Here is a 16,365-nt window from a genome sequence, read left to right as displayed (position 1 = left end):
AGGTTAGTATATATATATATATATATATATACCATATATATATATACCATATATATATATACATATATATTTTCTATTCGTCATAGGTAAATAGACAAGTAACAGTCTTTTTCCGCGCATGAAGCAGCCGCCTTCGAAGAGATATTTCATAAAGAAAGTTGAGCGTTGCGCTAAGGAGCCGCTCGGGAATTTCTCTCCGTTCAACGAGAGTCGAGGACCTCCCAAAGGACCCGCCTCGAGCCCTCGGGACCCGGTTTTCCCGTCGCTGCCTGTCTGCCTCGAACTTTACTACTAAAAGGCTCCCGACACCGAGCGGCGTTTTTCCCCATTACCCATTGCCCATTACCCATTACCCATTTCTCTCGTCCAACTCGGGTGGTTTTCTCATTTCACTTGGTTTTCTTTCCCATCATTCGGTCATCCTTGTACGACGAATAATCGGCGTCAGGTACAAGCGTTAATTTTACTCTAAAGACTCACCCTTTCGATGTGACCGCCGCTGACGACTTCCGGTGCGTTTACGCAGACGACCCTCTTCAGTCGCAGCTTGTTGACGTGAAAAGCCGAACCGTAACAATACATCAGTACCATCGTCGTCGGAAAGTAGAAACAACAGCAGGCCAGTATCCTGTAATATAGAAAGTTCAGTTGTTGCAGAGTTTGCAGGCTTAAGGGGACGCGCTAGTAAAACTATAAACTTTTTCGATTTGGTAAATTGTCGGATTACAATTTCCATGCTAACTTTTGTTCTCTACGTTCGTCTTATGGCTGTGGAATTTTTTCAGATCTTTACGATGAGAATTGTGACGCAAGGAGCTTTTCGAAAAACACCATTTTTTGACGTTATTTTAAATAATAACTAAACACATATGGAACGTAACTAAGTGGAACCGAGTGAAAATCACTTGTTTTATGAAGTTTTATTACAAGTTCAAGTTTCAAGCAAATCGAAAAAGTTTAGAGTTTCACTGACGTGTCCCCTTAAGTCCGTAGATTTACGCGATTTTTCTTAATCTGTTCCTTTTTGCCAATCCGCTGTGTAATGAAAATTCTTATTCTTGTAGTACGAAGTTTTTTTTTTTTTTTATTTGTTTATTTTTTTATTATTATTATTCTTTGCTTTTATAACTCAATAAAAAAATTTTTTATCGGGTAGATAGAATAATAACTTGGTTCATTTTTGATCAAGTCGTATATGTCGTTGGTATAAATTTTTCATCGATTTTAAAATGAATACAACATAATTAATACTCTGTTAAGAATATTCTTTTCGTGCTTTATACGTAGGTGAGTAGAAAAAAAAAATTGGTCAAAAATCGTGGATAAAAAAAAACCGTAAAATTTACTCGACAATTTAATTTTTCATATAAAAACGAGCAGGCCAAGTTTTTAACAGTTTTTGTTTTTACGATAGCTTACTCTGCGAATATCAGTATTCAATATACACTCTTTTATCGGTCTGTAAAATCCAAAGAGGCAACTTTTTCATATTTTCTACGGCGATACTGACGGAGTAAAAGGGGGAAATAGACAATATTGATAAAAATAAATACTTTCTATAACTCCACGGTGCGAAGCGATTAACGAACGCGCTTTCTAATCCTAATCATTTTATCCCGAGATTTTCAATTAGAGATAGATGTTATCGCGTTCCGATTATATCACAGATTGGATATTACAACATATATGAGAGATTCCAAGTGAAATCGAGAAGTAATTTCCCTCAGGTCATCAGATCCTTGAATAAATTTTTTTTGCATTGATTCCATTTCAAAAAACAATCTAATTCTTTTGAAAAAAATTTTTCGCTGCTCCTTCGGGTGGCACGACGATCATTTTCGTGCAAACACGGGATAACATAAAAACCATAATTTTTGCTTCATTTTTTTTTTCTTCTTTTTAGTTTCTAGTAATTATCAACGTAAAATGGACAGAAACAAACTTTATATGTAATAAACGAAGTTTCTTGTTATTATTCGATGCATAGAATTCAAATTTATTTATTTCTATAGAAAGTCAGAAAAAAAAAAATTTGCCTTTTGTTGACCTGCGTAATAGGATGGATTTGAAACTTGCCTAAGGGATGCCCTGGCGAAAAATGGATCGCAGGCGAGAAGACCGGAGCCGTTGAAGTAGTAGCCTCCTCTGGGAAGAACGAGGGCACCGAAGACCGCAACGCTGGCTATCCAGGTCGTCGACATCACTGCAACGCAACCCTGCCGCATGTAATACTGCGTCAACACACACAAAAGAAACTTTACAGACGATACGATTTATCGTAAGATAAGGAATTTCTTATAGATTTAATGCCGCGTTGGAATTCCAAAAAAAAAAAAATATATATATATATTACCATTATTTTTCTTCTTCAACTTGTGCACCCTTTTCCCTTTTCCCTCTTTCGTTTTTTTTTTTTTTTTTTCACTTTTCACCAAAGTCTGTGTACTAGAGAGTGTTTTAAAATATATCGACTGTTTTTTTTTTTTGTTGTTTATTTTGGTTTTTTCAAAGAACATTAAAACATTGTCAGAGTATCCTTAAACAAAGACCCTGTTAAAATATGAGAACTTAATATTATTATTTAATGGTGGCGATTCTCAATTTGATAATTCTATTTAATTGACATGGGAACAAATTTTTCTGAACTTTGCAAATTTTATTACTTGTCAACTATTTGGTGTAAAATAATAAACAATATACTTTCGAAGCTATCGAGCCTCAAACATTGAACTGTTAAAAATAATGATCGACAAAATTGAGACTCGCTACCATTAAATAATAATATTAAGGGTTTATATTGTAACAGAGTCTTTATTTAGAGATATTCTGACAATTTTTCAATGTTCTTTGAAAAAAAAAAGTCGAGTTTATAAAGGTATTGTTTCTAAACAGAAAAAAGAAACATGTTTAAAAATTGAATTTAATCGCGAATGATTCCAGCAAAAGTGAAAAAGAAACGCGTTCGTGAGGGGATTATTTTATACGAGTATATATATATGTATATATAATATACATATATACACATATATTGAGACGTCAAACGGCTAACCGGGGAATTAGAGGGCAAGAGGGAACAAGAGGGTGGCCGAGTCGGGGGTGTACATAGAAAACGGTACAAGTGCCATTATAGTCGGGGTGATAATACACCGAGTGTCGTTCTATCCGGTTCACGGATGACTGTCATAAGTTCCAACAGGTTTTATCGCGGCCGTTTTACGAGCGCGTTTCGGCCACCGAGCCGCGGGCTAAGCGAGTAGAGGAAAACGGGAAAAAGAGGGAAAACCGAGGGTCGAAGGGCGCCTCAGCAGCTTTCGGAATGCGAAACGCGGAGCGTATTATCTGCGACATGCGAATTCTTGTTACAAATGGAAGGGAAGCAGGTTTTACCTGCAGCCAAAACAAAAATGTATTCGGATTTGGCGATATAAACATTTCGTTATTATATTATCAATTTTTAGTTAAGCGAGATGTGATTTTTTCACAATTAACAAATTTCTATCGATTATTATTTGGCTTGATGAAAAATTTCATCATAATAACAAAACGTTTATTTTACCATATGCAAATATATACATTCGTTAACAGTTAGAGGCCATTCAGGAATCACGTAAAGACGATTTTAGCCATTTTTAACCCCCCCTAACACCATGTAAGAATAAAAAAAATTTCTTGGACTCCCCCTTCCACTCCTTATACCTAAGATTTTACCTATATTTTTCATTTATAAGCTTCAAAGTGTGCAAATATGAACACATTTACGATTTTAAAAACTTATTATGAAATAAAAATTTTCACAATAACAATACATAAATGAAATTGTATATTAAAAATGTAAAAACAGATCTCATAATTTGTGAAACGTCTAAATAGAATTTTTTTGTAACTTTTGAAACTGCCCTTCAATTTTCTGTGCGACTTTTCTTTCCTGAGACAAAAAAAAGTTATTGTACAGACATTTTTTCTCACGATAGAAAATGTCTATTAAAAATGACTTTTGAAAAATGACATCCTGAGTTTTTTTTTTTTTTTTTTAACCTTTTCTTTCCCTCTTTTTTTTATTCACCTACTTCCTTCGCAGATCAACTAAATCTTATCTCAAAACGCAGCATTTTCCAGCTGTCAACTAAGTATGGTATAATAAGTATCTTAATAAGTTACTCGAGAGTATTTTTGTCCGTAACAAAAGGAAAAAAAAAAATAGATAAAAAATCACTCGCGATATACAAAATCATACTTATCAACCGTGAGGCGATATAAGATTCCGATTACCGTTTTACAGGCAATGACAAAAAAAAAAAAAAAAAAAAAAACTATCACCATCATAGAAATATGACGTTATACCCGCGACGTGAAATAATACTCTATAAAAGGGTGGGCAACGAGATAAGCTTTTACCGGTTGCAATATCCTCCGAATCGCACCGGCCATGGATCGAAACGATTTTCACGGACTGCGTGTTTGTACATCCGCAAACACACACACACACACACGCGCGCACGCACTCACACATACATACATGGCACATAACCAGGTGCATGCAGAAAATTTATCGCACATTGATGCTCGCAGGCACAGATGCATAGATACTGACCAAAGTATCCATCGTATAGAATCTGTGTGCAAGTTATTGTATATACCTTTAGGGTGCTTCGTTTGAGACGACTGTTTTTGTTTTTTTTTTTCTCTCTTTCACCACCGATCTAAAATTTTATTAAACACGTCGAAATAAAAATTCACTGAAAGTTACAGCCCTCGAAATTAACATTAAGTACTTTATCTTGGCTTGAAAAAAATTTATCATCTGAAGTACACGTAGATTTAAAAAAAAAAAAAACTTTTCATTTTGTGCTATCACATCGAAGTGGATTAAATTTTGTCCAAAAATAGTTTTTTCAGCCTAATCGCTAGGTTTAATATTTCTTGAGATATTGAGCCTCGACTTACTTAATTGTGGTATGAATTTTTCAAGGATTATCGAACCAAACTTTCTAAAATATTAATTTTTCCTGTCATATCACCAGATTTTTATTGCAAGAATATATATATATATATATATATATGTGTGGTCCAGATGCAGCGACAATATGTATACCTACATCTACGTATACCTACTTCAGTTCGTAAAGCAAGAAATTCAATCGCCCGAAAAGTAGTAGACAGGTATAAGGTTATATATTACAACTATTAAATAAATTACATTTACTTCACGAAGTCAAAACCTCCAAGTTTTCCAAGCATGACAGGAGTGAAAAGTTTAAGTAAAAACCTAAGAGGCCCTACAGAGCTGCTGAAATTGGGGGTTGGAACTTACAAAGTTAGCCAAGTCAAAGAGCAAGTAGTTCTACGTATATATATATATATATATATATATATATATATATATATATATATATATATATATATATATATATATATATATATATACTGTATTCATGGCTATAGACGGTTTCTATAATTCACGGTGTTTCAAGATGTCCACGAAAGCTTGAAAAAATTATTACCTACACATATTATCCTTGAAAGTGAAGGACATAGAAACCAATTAAGGGTGAATCGAAGGCGATTCTAAGGATGAACCTTTCGCCCCTAAAGAAAGAAGGGGGGGGGGGAGAGGGAGGATGAATTGATCCGCAGGTGTTTACATTCCATTTTAAATCACGAATCGTCGTATAAATACTTGAAAAAATCTCATCCAACTGGCTACTTCGACTCAATTAATTAGCCCCAAGTCTCCCTGAAAAAGTCTATTCGCAGAGCAAGGAAGCATCGCGATTTATTGACGCTGAGGTTTGAAAGCCATTGGAAAGGATCAAACGAAAAGAGAGCATGCAATCACCTAGTTGACTCGATTAATTACCGTGAAAGCAGCTTTTCTTGGCCGATGGACGTTGGTCCTTCAAGCCCCGGCTCCTTAAGGGTCGGACATTTCCTTTTTCGAATGTTTTCAAGGCGGCTGGTTAGGGACTGAAGTAAAAGTTGGATTTGATCTTCTTTTCATTTTCTCTCGTCTACGAGGAATCGAAATATATATATATATATTAAATCGACTCCGCTTTGATGTCCTGTCGCGTTTTCCCCGCAGCCACAGGATTTCCCGTAGGGTGAAAATTAACGGGCGAAGCGTTTCCCGCAGTTGACGTAATTAGTGAAGCGCAAATTCGTCATCAGTTCTCGCTAATTATTCGCACGGTTGTTACGCGGATTGAATCGGCGATGGGAATCGGTGTAAAAATAAAAATAATAAAAATGATATAGAAATAAATGTTTAAAGAAATTTTGAAACTTATTCATTAGGAAACTCGTGTTCCACAGTTTCGCTATTATCCAACAATTTCCTCCCGGAATTTCTCTTCCCTCTTTTTTTTTCTTGTTGTTTGAAAGCTCGTATTCGACGAGATACATCTCGAGAGGATTCTCATCTCGAAGTCGAGGGACAAAGCATGCTTGAAAGACACAGAAACCGAAATCAGCGTTTTAAGCCTAAGAAAGTACCCTTTCGGACGAGAATGAAACGGGAACGACGTCTGCGGACGAGTTTTGAGGAACACGAAGCGAAGGGAACGAGAGAGAGATAGAGAGAGATAAAGAGAGAGAGAGAGAGAGAGGTGGAGGGGGGGGGGGGGGAGAGGGAGGAAAAGATCGGGAAGAAAGATGTACCGAGCATAATGTAGTCCGGGTTGCGGTTCAGCTTTTTATTGGAATAATCTCGGTTGACACGTCATTAAACTTGCCCCATTGTCGCGAAATCCCCGACCCAAGTTTAAATTCGACTTGGCGACGTTTCGCGATTTCGCATTTTTCCCTTCCGCGTTATCATATAACAGAGATACAATATTTAATATTGAAGATAGTTAAAACAAAACAAAAAAAAAAAAAAAAAGGATTTAAAGACTCCGTAAGGATTGAATGAACTAAAAGAAAAGAAAAAAAGAATTGTAAAAAATACAAACTCGATCTTGTTAAGTAGTAAAAAATCAGGGTTAATCTGCGTTTTTTGTAATTTATTGCTTCATATATCGATTTGCACTGCTTCAATTTGCTTCCCTCCTCGCATCTCCTTATAAGTCCGTGTACCGAACACAATAGTTTTGCATTTCCGCGTGCAGTAGAGCCTGCATAGATGGCTGAAACTCGCTTGATAGGTTTCCAATAAATTCACCAAAGTTATTCCCCCAGATAAGATAAAGTGAAACTTTACGCCGAGCCAAAACTTTCCACTTCCGTCTGAGTTCCGTATAAGTTCGTATAAGGTATGTATGCACATACATATATATGTATATATTGAAAACAGTGATATTCTCGAATCTTGTTGTTACAGCTATACATATGCATAAATATTACATATATATATATATATATATATATATGTATACTTACGTATAACCGAATCTACCTATCGTGGAGAATTTTTTTTTTTTTACAGTATGTCATTGCTGGGTTATATTGAAGGTGAGAAGATAAGGAAAGCGGTAATAAGAAGAAAAAGAAAAGAAGAAAAAAAAAAAAAAGAAACAAAAAGACTTAGAAGTCTAGATAGGAATGAAAAAATTATTCAAACTGGAAATACGAATATTGTCAATTTTTAGAAATCGTGTTTTACGTTTCACATAAATTCATACGATCTTCTAAATTTACTAATGAATGAATATACCTAAATGTCAAATGTATTACAGCACTTTAGCGAAAGAATGAACGCTTGACCAGCAAATAATTCTGAGATTCTTTACCATAACGATCGAATAAAAGTAGGTACTGAGGTATAATAAAAGAGACGATGCGAAGGGTGTTACGATCGCAAATTCTTTTTCTACCTATACACGTACGTATATGTGTATGTAAAGAGAGAGAGAGAGAGAGAGAGAGAGAGAGAGAGAGTGAGGAAGAGAGCGAGGAAAAAAAATGGAAGCAATAAAATAAAAAACGAACACTGACTCATTGTCGTCGACGGCATTTTTCATGCCAGACATTTATCGAGGCACTTGTTGGCACGGTTTTACGTTCCACGTCATGTATATAACATACACATACCAGCATACCAATCTACGATAACGAATTGGTTATAAAACATGGCGCCATGGGCTAAAATCGCGACGGTGATCCAAGGAAGCAAGATTATTCCGCAGTTTCTTTGTTTCCGCAAAAAAACAATAATTATTATTAATCATATGTTGTAAGTATACGTACAACGTGTTGTTCCAAGCTATAAACTTTAATCCGAAAATTATCTTCACCCCCGTTACATACATCGTTATTCTTTAATTTTTCTATTTTTATACTTTTATATTTTTTCTTCCCGCTACTATACAACGTATTTTTACGATAAATCTGGAAGGAATCGGTGCAGAACGATGCCTTCGTGGGTAAAATGCACGACACGATAAATGTACATACATATAATAATAATAAAAACAGTAATAATAGTAATACAGAAATATGAATATAATTTACTCGTATTAACCGTAAAACCGCGTATGATAAATTAGCTATCCAGTAATAAATTCGGCGATATAACTGTATTTATGCCAGTATATGCAATTAATCACCGAATATCCCAGAATCCACTTTATTTAGCACATAGATACTTGTATTTGCCCGTTTACCCACAACCAAGTATCTCAAATTTTTCTACAGACGGGGTAAGACGTAAAAACAAGAATCAAACAAATAAATAAATAAGTAAATAAATAAAAGAATAAGTTTAACGATAAACGAAAATCGAATTACGAGGTGTAAAAATGATCGAAAATAATTGCTTTCCAAAAATTGGCTCGCGGAGGGTGGTGTGAAAATTTGAACTGCTTCTAACGTTATCTGCGTTGCTAGAATTTTAATGCTGACGTAATTGTTCGATTATATAAATGTATATCTATAGTATAGATACAGGCAGTTCCGAAAAGTGGATAATCGATTTATATTTACCGATTTCAAAAATGGTCAGCGGTTAAAAAACGAACACCATGAACGAGTGAGGGAAAAAAAAACAACTCAACAATCGATGTGCGAAGTAAACCGAAAAGCATACACCGAATAATAAAGGTAGGGGATGGAAAAATCGTTGAAAAGAGAAAATTTTCGCATCACTAGCGGTAATACATTGCTAGATGAAAAGAAGGGAATAAAAGAGAATAAAAAGAAAAAAAGAAAAAACCGATAGTTTCCTGTGTAATAAGAGTTGTATCGAACAAATTGAATTCTGCAAGGACGGTAACGAGATTTTCCGAAGGCGAAAATTCGACCATTTTCACTCTTCCTCTTCTCCGATAGTAGGTATACATATAATAATAATAACAACAATAATAATAATAAAACGTTCAGACACCAACTGATTCTAATTTTCCCCCACTATTTTCCAATCGTTTTTTTTTTTGTCTCTTTCCGTTTCACCCGAACCGATTTCATCGTCAATTCGTTTTCAACCTCTTTTTATTCATATATTTATCTTCTTTTTATCTTGACATGTGTAGATAGAAAAATGTGCGATTTGGAGATGGGAAAATGCTGGAAAATCATTGCCGCACCCTGACCGATTTTCCCCGAATAATCCATCCTCCCATGCAAGCGACTCGGCGACTTGAGTTCTTCGAGTTCATCGACTCGAATCCAGGCTGCAACCGGCGGTATATCACGTCGTCTGCACTTTTTCTACACCAAATCTTCCTCCCCGTAGGTATCTATTCACGGTTTTCCCCGGTCTTGCGGACAGACGTGCAAATATATTTATAGCCTCGCAGTTGGACACCGGGGGTGGTTTACGGTTTAACTCCGAAACCGTGCGTACATACATATATGTATACATATACAGTATATAGATATGCCTATGTACGTATAACAGGTATACATACCGCTGCACATACACAAATATATGTATATATAATTAATATATATATATATATGGAGTATTCCACGCAAACTCGACGAGTGTTAAGCCCCGACCATATCAAAATCGTTTCATGTTTTTTTCTCAATATTTTACTCGGTAAGAAAACGCGACCTGAATGTTTTCAATCAAATTAAAAAAAATTCAACCTAAATTTAAAAACCCCAAATTTTAAAAATCGGCATTCGCAATCGACTTGAAATATTTATAGAAAATAAACAGTTTGATGATAAAAAAAATTTGAAAAAAATTCAGCTCGCGTCATATACTGAGTAGAATGTTGCAAAAAACATGAAATGGTCGGGGCTTTAGACTGGTCGAGTTTGGTGTGGAATACCCCATATGTATATATGTATGTATATATATATATATATATATATATATATTTCACCACGTCACTGGCAGGCAATGTCCCAAATATAATTTCTCTATTCAGGTTAACGCAAGTGCAAAACAAGCTTCGCAGGAAGCTCTTGAATCTGGACGGATTTCCCAACGCGGCAGCTCTTCGTCAACCGTTTCGACGCCAGTTTATTATCCTCGCGATATCATTATAAGTATACTCGGCCAAAATTTGTCGCCTGCCTAGGTCTAGTGGCTAGACATGGGACGAGTTACAGGGCTGGAGGTTGATGTCAATTTTTTTTTCCATTTTCTCCCTAGTTTTTTTATTTATCATTTTCATAATAAACAAAGTGTTGGATGTCAAAGGTTTAATGTGAATAATTAATTTGATAAAAGTTTCTAAACGTAGAATCAATTTTTACCCCCCAATGAGTAAGAATTAATTTTCAAGAATAAAAAATAACGTAAAGAAGTAATGTAAAAAATTTTCATCTCTTAACTCGTTCGTCGAATTATTAATTATTATAGAAATCATATCAGATCTGGTGAAAGTCCCGTTCGGGAAAACTGAGGGTTAGTATACATACATATAATGAACAGCTGAACAAATAAGCTAAACGACTGTGACGTTATGAAGGGTGATATTTGCTGATTGCTCGAGTGCCCCTCATACATACATACATACATACATTCATAAACGCAAGGCAAACAGTCATGATTTGGTATATATTTATTTTTATCGGAGATTTCGGAACGGATATAAACGCGGTATGTTTGATCAGATAATATAGTAACTTATATAAGTACTCATGGCATTCGGTGCGGAAGATGAAAACGGCGTCGTCTCTAATTCCTCGCCAAATATAGCGTAGGTATTACATTCAAGTTTTATGGGGTAAGAAAGGGGTTTTTGCTTTTTTTTTTTTCTTCCCCTTTTCTTCGTACCCATAATTTTATCGCAGAGCTCTGCGCTAATAAATCATCTAATCAACGAGGAGACACATGTATAGTAGGTTGTTTGAGAAAGAAATAATTTGCACCCCCCCCCCCCCCCTCCCCCCTCCAAGATTTTGTAAAAAGATGAGCGTTCCAGGTTAAAAAATGTATAAAAGTGAAAAATCAACTGAACGTCATTTTCCAGATAACGTGTAACGCTGATATTTTTTTACTTTTTTTTTTTTACCAGAACTTTTCATTTAACATAAGCAAATTTTTTAAGGGGACGCCACGGTGGAAAATGCAAATTAATTTTTTTCCGAAACACCCCAATGCATAGCGACGTAATCTCTGTTCTTACCTTCTTTGACGAGTGCCTGTGATAGTGATGAGGATGCAGCATGCACATGTAACGGTCGATCGCCATGCACACCAAGATTACCGCGCTTTGCTGTGTCAAGGCTCCCCTCAAAAGTGCCTGGAAAAATCGATTCGTTTACAACTGGGACGAGATAGTGCACGTTGTGTCTTTCTCTCTCCCTCGCCCTCTTTTTTTTCCTTTTTTTTTTTTCTTTATCTTATTTTACCTGCGCCGTGCAGCAAGTCCTACTAAAAGCAGTTTTTCATCCCCCTGACGCAGCTGCGACGCCGATAAAATTCGGTGAGACAGATATAGATGTATGATACGTAAAACACAGAGGGAACAACGGTTCGGGGGTGTTCGGGAAAAAATAATAAGGCCGAGAGGACACGTGGAGAAGTAATTTTGCGGCCTGAAGTAATTTCACCCGATAGCTTGATACCGTGATATTTTCATATCATCCCATCAAATTATTTTATTTATCGGGAGAATTTAAAGATACAGTATAATAGATACAGTGTTTTTCATTTCTTAGTGTACTTGGTGGAAGAAAATTATAGTAAAAGAGGTAGCGCAACGTCAATAAGTATTCAAACATTGTTGGAACATTGTTATTATTTTTATACCCCATTTTGGTGAAGGTAACTTTTTAATGTCATTTTTTTTCTTTCCTTGCGTTGAGTAAATTTTTTTTTTTTTTTTTTTTTTTTTTTTTTCACCAGATCAACAAGGACTTCACATCAAGCTTATCGTTGCAAATGCGTAAAATTATCGCAATGACTGCGAGAAAATGTGACAGATAAAAAAAAAAAAAAAACGAACGAAAGAAAAACAAAGTGTAAAAAAACACGTTAAATCTCTTATTCACAGGTAAAAAACTGATTTTTCATTTAGTGCCCCGAAATATATTTCTCGCTTATGATGATAAGAGAAAAAAGTTGATGTATATACATATAGTTTTTAATGAGTGTACATAGTAATTAATATCTCACGTTGTGGTGGTGGAGAAAAGACGATCGCTCGCGTTTTCGTTCGTCGAAGGTTTACCGTGGACTAAATCTGAGATCCCTAATTATCCAGAGGTCTGAGGAAGTACTTTTGGTGGTGGGGGAAAGAGGGGGGGCGGGGGGGGGGGGGGAGGGGCGTGAATTAGAGGAGCCGAGATTCGTTGATTACAGGACGTGGCATAAAACCAACTTACAGGAATAACCCTGATTGGACGAGGGTTTGAAAACGTGGTAAACCGAGATAGACACGCGAGTTCTCTTCTTCGACTGGCCTGCAATTTGAGTCAAAGCATTGTTCTCGTCCCGAATGACTGGCTGGTTCTCTCACCCAGCTTTCAGTGGCTTCTATTTTGATAACGGCAGCGAGCTTCCGGCTTCAAGTAATTTAGTAAACTTGGAGTCGGTCGTTGGACGTCAAGTGGCTCCGGCAAAAACGAAAGTGTTTTTCGAGGAAGAGGAAATCTCTACTGTAAAATCCGCGGCCAAGTTTTCGAAAATAAATTAACTATTCTTCATCAGCTTGATCTTCACTTGCACTTTCAGCTATGCGCGAAATTGTAAGAAATATTTGTAACTATTCAAGTTTTCAGAAATTACCGTGTTTATTGAAATAAGGAAGAATTTACAAGAAAATCTGAGACACAATATCGCTTCGTTTTTATCTCTTGATTCAATATGACTGAAATCGTATTTTAGAAGACACACACCAATCGGTGAGGATTAAATTATACGATATTAGTTGTTGAAAAATTCCTAAGAAAGCTATGAAGAGTCACTAAATAATTACAGCTTCAACTATTTTTCAACCTGTCCAGTGCATCGTAGTTAAGGGCACGCAGTACTCCTACCTTTACCGACCGAGCAAACGAACGAAACGGATTCAAATTGAGAAGGTGCATTGTTTTTTTGTGACAGAATTCAAGAAAGTCGATCATATCCCAAAAATCGTCAAATAAATGCGTGGTTTTTTGACACGTGTTACTTTACTCCTACATATTTCAACGATTTTCGTGATATAAATGACTTTTTTAGAACCCTTTCCGTTTGTTTCTTAAATTTATTTAACATAGAAAGAAAATTATTGAATTTGCTTGGTCGGTAAAGATGGGAGTAACACATGAGCTTAAGGCGCGCAGGATTTTACATCCTCAACAATAAATCCAAGAGCTCGAAACGCACGATACGTACGTCACGTCCTTCGGGAATTGGGGAAATCCTTTTATTTTACACACAGTCATATAACGGAGTTTCTATATCCCGGAAGCGATATCACGTTCGAGGTTTAGTACTAATTTTTCAGGGTTCAAGGTACATAAGGCGTTCCCAGCTGGCGCCGGAAGAGAATTGAAGTTAATTTGTCCCAGGTTCGAGGGCCTCGGTAACCCGACTCAGCCGCACCGACCTTCTTCCGACTCGTAGGCTCGTATTTAATTAGTTCCGCAGCGTTCGAACCTGCTCCTGTTTCCCAGTTCCTGGTTCCCGGTTCCCGGTTCCCGGTTCCCGGTTCCCGGTTCCCGTAGCACCCTTCGCCGTCCGCCCTTTGCTCGATCAACCCGAGCGACCCAACTTCGACGAACCGTATACCACTTCGCTCGCTCGCCGTTCGCCTTTACCTACGTATAAACGAAACGAAACTGTGTGCATGTGGTTCAAGCGTTAGGTATTTCGATTTTCCGACCCTTTTTCCATTCATTGCATTAATTTTTTCGTCATATTCACTGGATTTGTTTTTTCTTCGTCGAATCATTTCTGTTTTATAACAAAACGTTTTTACATTCAGAAAAATTTATAGATATACTTATGCTTGGATCTTTACACTCAACGATTATAAAAAAATTTTGTCATTCGAGGAATTTTTAAATGTTACCCTTAATATTTTATAAAAAAAAAAAAAAAAAAAATTTCTTTTTCAAAATATTTTTTAAATAGTCAAAAATTACTTTTATTAACGTTATTGAGCATTGGTTTTGAACTGTCAAAAAATTTCAAAAAAAATTTTTCTTCCCCTGACATCTAAAAATCATTTTCGCTTACTTTGGTTACAATTAAAAAAAGAAAAGAAAAAAATTATTTAGCGTATTTGAATTCTCGAAAACTAAGTATTTCCTTAAATACAAATTCCTCCTAGTTCATTCTCCGTTTTTTCATTAACGCTAGTCCATCCGTCTCACGTTCGTCGTCTTTTACAAACGGACACTCTACACACGTGATCCTCTATTTCTATGGGGAAAGATGAGCGAGCGGCTCGCTGCTGGCGCTAAGGCTAAAGGATACTATGTACCTATATATGTATGTATAATATATATGTATATATATTATATATATATATGCGATTCGCCTCGCAATCTCTACGAATATAATATATCAGCCGGAGGCGTCTGGACCGTTTCTGATATCTCGCCTTTTCTTCCACGAGTCGGACCCTTCAGCCGAGGGGCAAGGCGTCGACGCCTAAATATACGTATATTTTTACTCATGTCCGTCGCAAAGTATACCTTATAAGAGAAAATTTTCGATTCTAGAAGCCGATCGACGCGTTTCCAACTGTTCTTTATCATTCATGGATGTTTAACGAAATTGCAAAGTGTTAAAACTTCTCCTTCAAGTGATTTCGAATTAAATCGATAATCCATTGAATATACAGAATTGAATTTCTAATTTCATATAAAATTTAGTATACAATCAACGATAAAGTATCCAGAAAAAAACTATAAATCAAGTTAAAAGCGAAGAGTTCTAGGAAACGATTCCAAGTAAAAATGCGACTTGAATCAGAAATCCGTTGCGGGTCGTCGTCTGCTTTATAGTGCATAATCGTGTAATAAAAAACGAGTGTACACACCATGCAATTAGCATAGACTCTGATTGGCTCGTTTGTGCTTTCCCGTTTCTTGTTGTTCAATTTTGGCTTCCCGATCGTTTGAAAGGGGGGTGGAGGCAATCACCGGCGGCGGTACCACGAATAGTTGAATTCCTAGCCGAGTAGGTATAATCCCGAGTAGAGAAGTGGAAGTGCGAGGCACGCGTTTAGCGGATAATTATTTCCCTGCCCTCCGCCCTGCGGCAGGTATTATATCGCCCTTCCTCTTCGCCGTGGTTTCACCCTGTGTAAATTGCACGTCAAAGTAGGCGAATTCCATGTAGCGTGGGCTTATCGTCGAATTCTCACATCGTCGTGTATGCAGGACAAAATAAAGGGCAAGGATATACTATATATGGTGAGAATTTGTATCATGTATGTATCAGGTATAGTTTATTTAGCGAAATTTTCCCCATATTACTGAAAAGTTTCGAATACTTGAATTGTTTGATTTTCGATGGATCTACGTGTCAGTCAATTTACAGATTTACGGTCTATTCGTGAAGTTAGGTGAACAGCGACGATTGATTAATTAAGTACGACGCAATTCGAAAACCGAGTAAAATCAGTTTCATCCTCTATATTTAAATCAGATATAATTTATAAATTTACACAAGTATATATATATATATATATATATAATAGGGTTGAAATTGAATGTGAGAAGAAATTCTATACAGATTATATAGAAAAGCTGGGATTTTTAACCTATGGAAAAATTTATGAATAGGTACGATATGATCTATGATAAAAATACGAGAATTTATCAGTTATTTTGGTTTTCAAGTATTATCTTTTCTTCTTCTTCTTTTTCGCACCAATCACCACTATACATATCTATACCCTCCATAAGCTTGGAGATTTACGAGAATTGTCGAAAGATTTATATCTATATGTATCTCCTACTTGAGAGAAATAATAAGAAGGATCTCTCTACGTACAGGATCTATTTGCCTAACAAGCCATTAGCTTCTTACCT

The 16,365-nt window shown here is 36.1% G+C and overlaps 1 protein-coding gene across 3 annotated transcripts in view; it reads right to left on the bottom strand.

The window, feature by feature from the left end:
* The window catches only part of LOC124413456 (trace amine-associated receptor 9), a 78,368-nt gene that overhangs the window by 19,736 nt on the left and 42,267 nt on the right, over nucleotides 1–16,365 (bottom strand). For 2 of the 3 annotated variants that reach the window (XM_046894046.1, XM_046894044.1), the window contains exons 4-6: nucleotides 11,520–11,636; nucleotides 2,077–2,231; nucleotides 481–628 (exon numbers count right to left, since the gene is read on the bottom strand). In XM_046894046.1, the coding sequence (XP_046750002.1) occupies nucleotides 481–628; nucleotides 2,077–2,231; nucleotides 11,520–11,636 (420 nt within the window). The remainder of the gene's footprint in view (nucleotides 1–480; nucleotides 629–2,076; nucleotides 2,232–11,519; nucleotides 11,637–16,365) is intronic. The other variant, XM_046894045.1, reaches the window with a different exon arrangement.

The sequence above is a fragment of the Diprion similis genome, chromosome 12 (genome assembly GCF_021155765.1).
Source record: "Diprion similis isolate iyDipSimi1 chromosome 12, iyDipSimi1.1, whole genome shotgun sequence".
NCBI lineage: Eukaryota > Metazoa > Arthropoda > Insecta > Hymenoptera > Diprionidae > Diprion > Diprion similis.
Note: the sequence above shows the minus strand (reverse complement) of the source record. Positions and strands in the feature narration are given on the sequence as shown.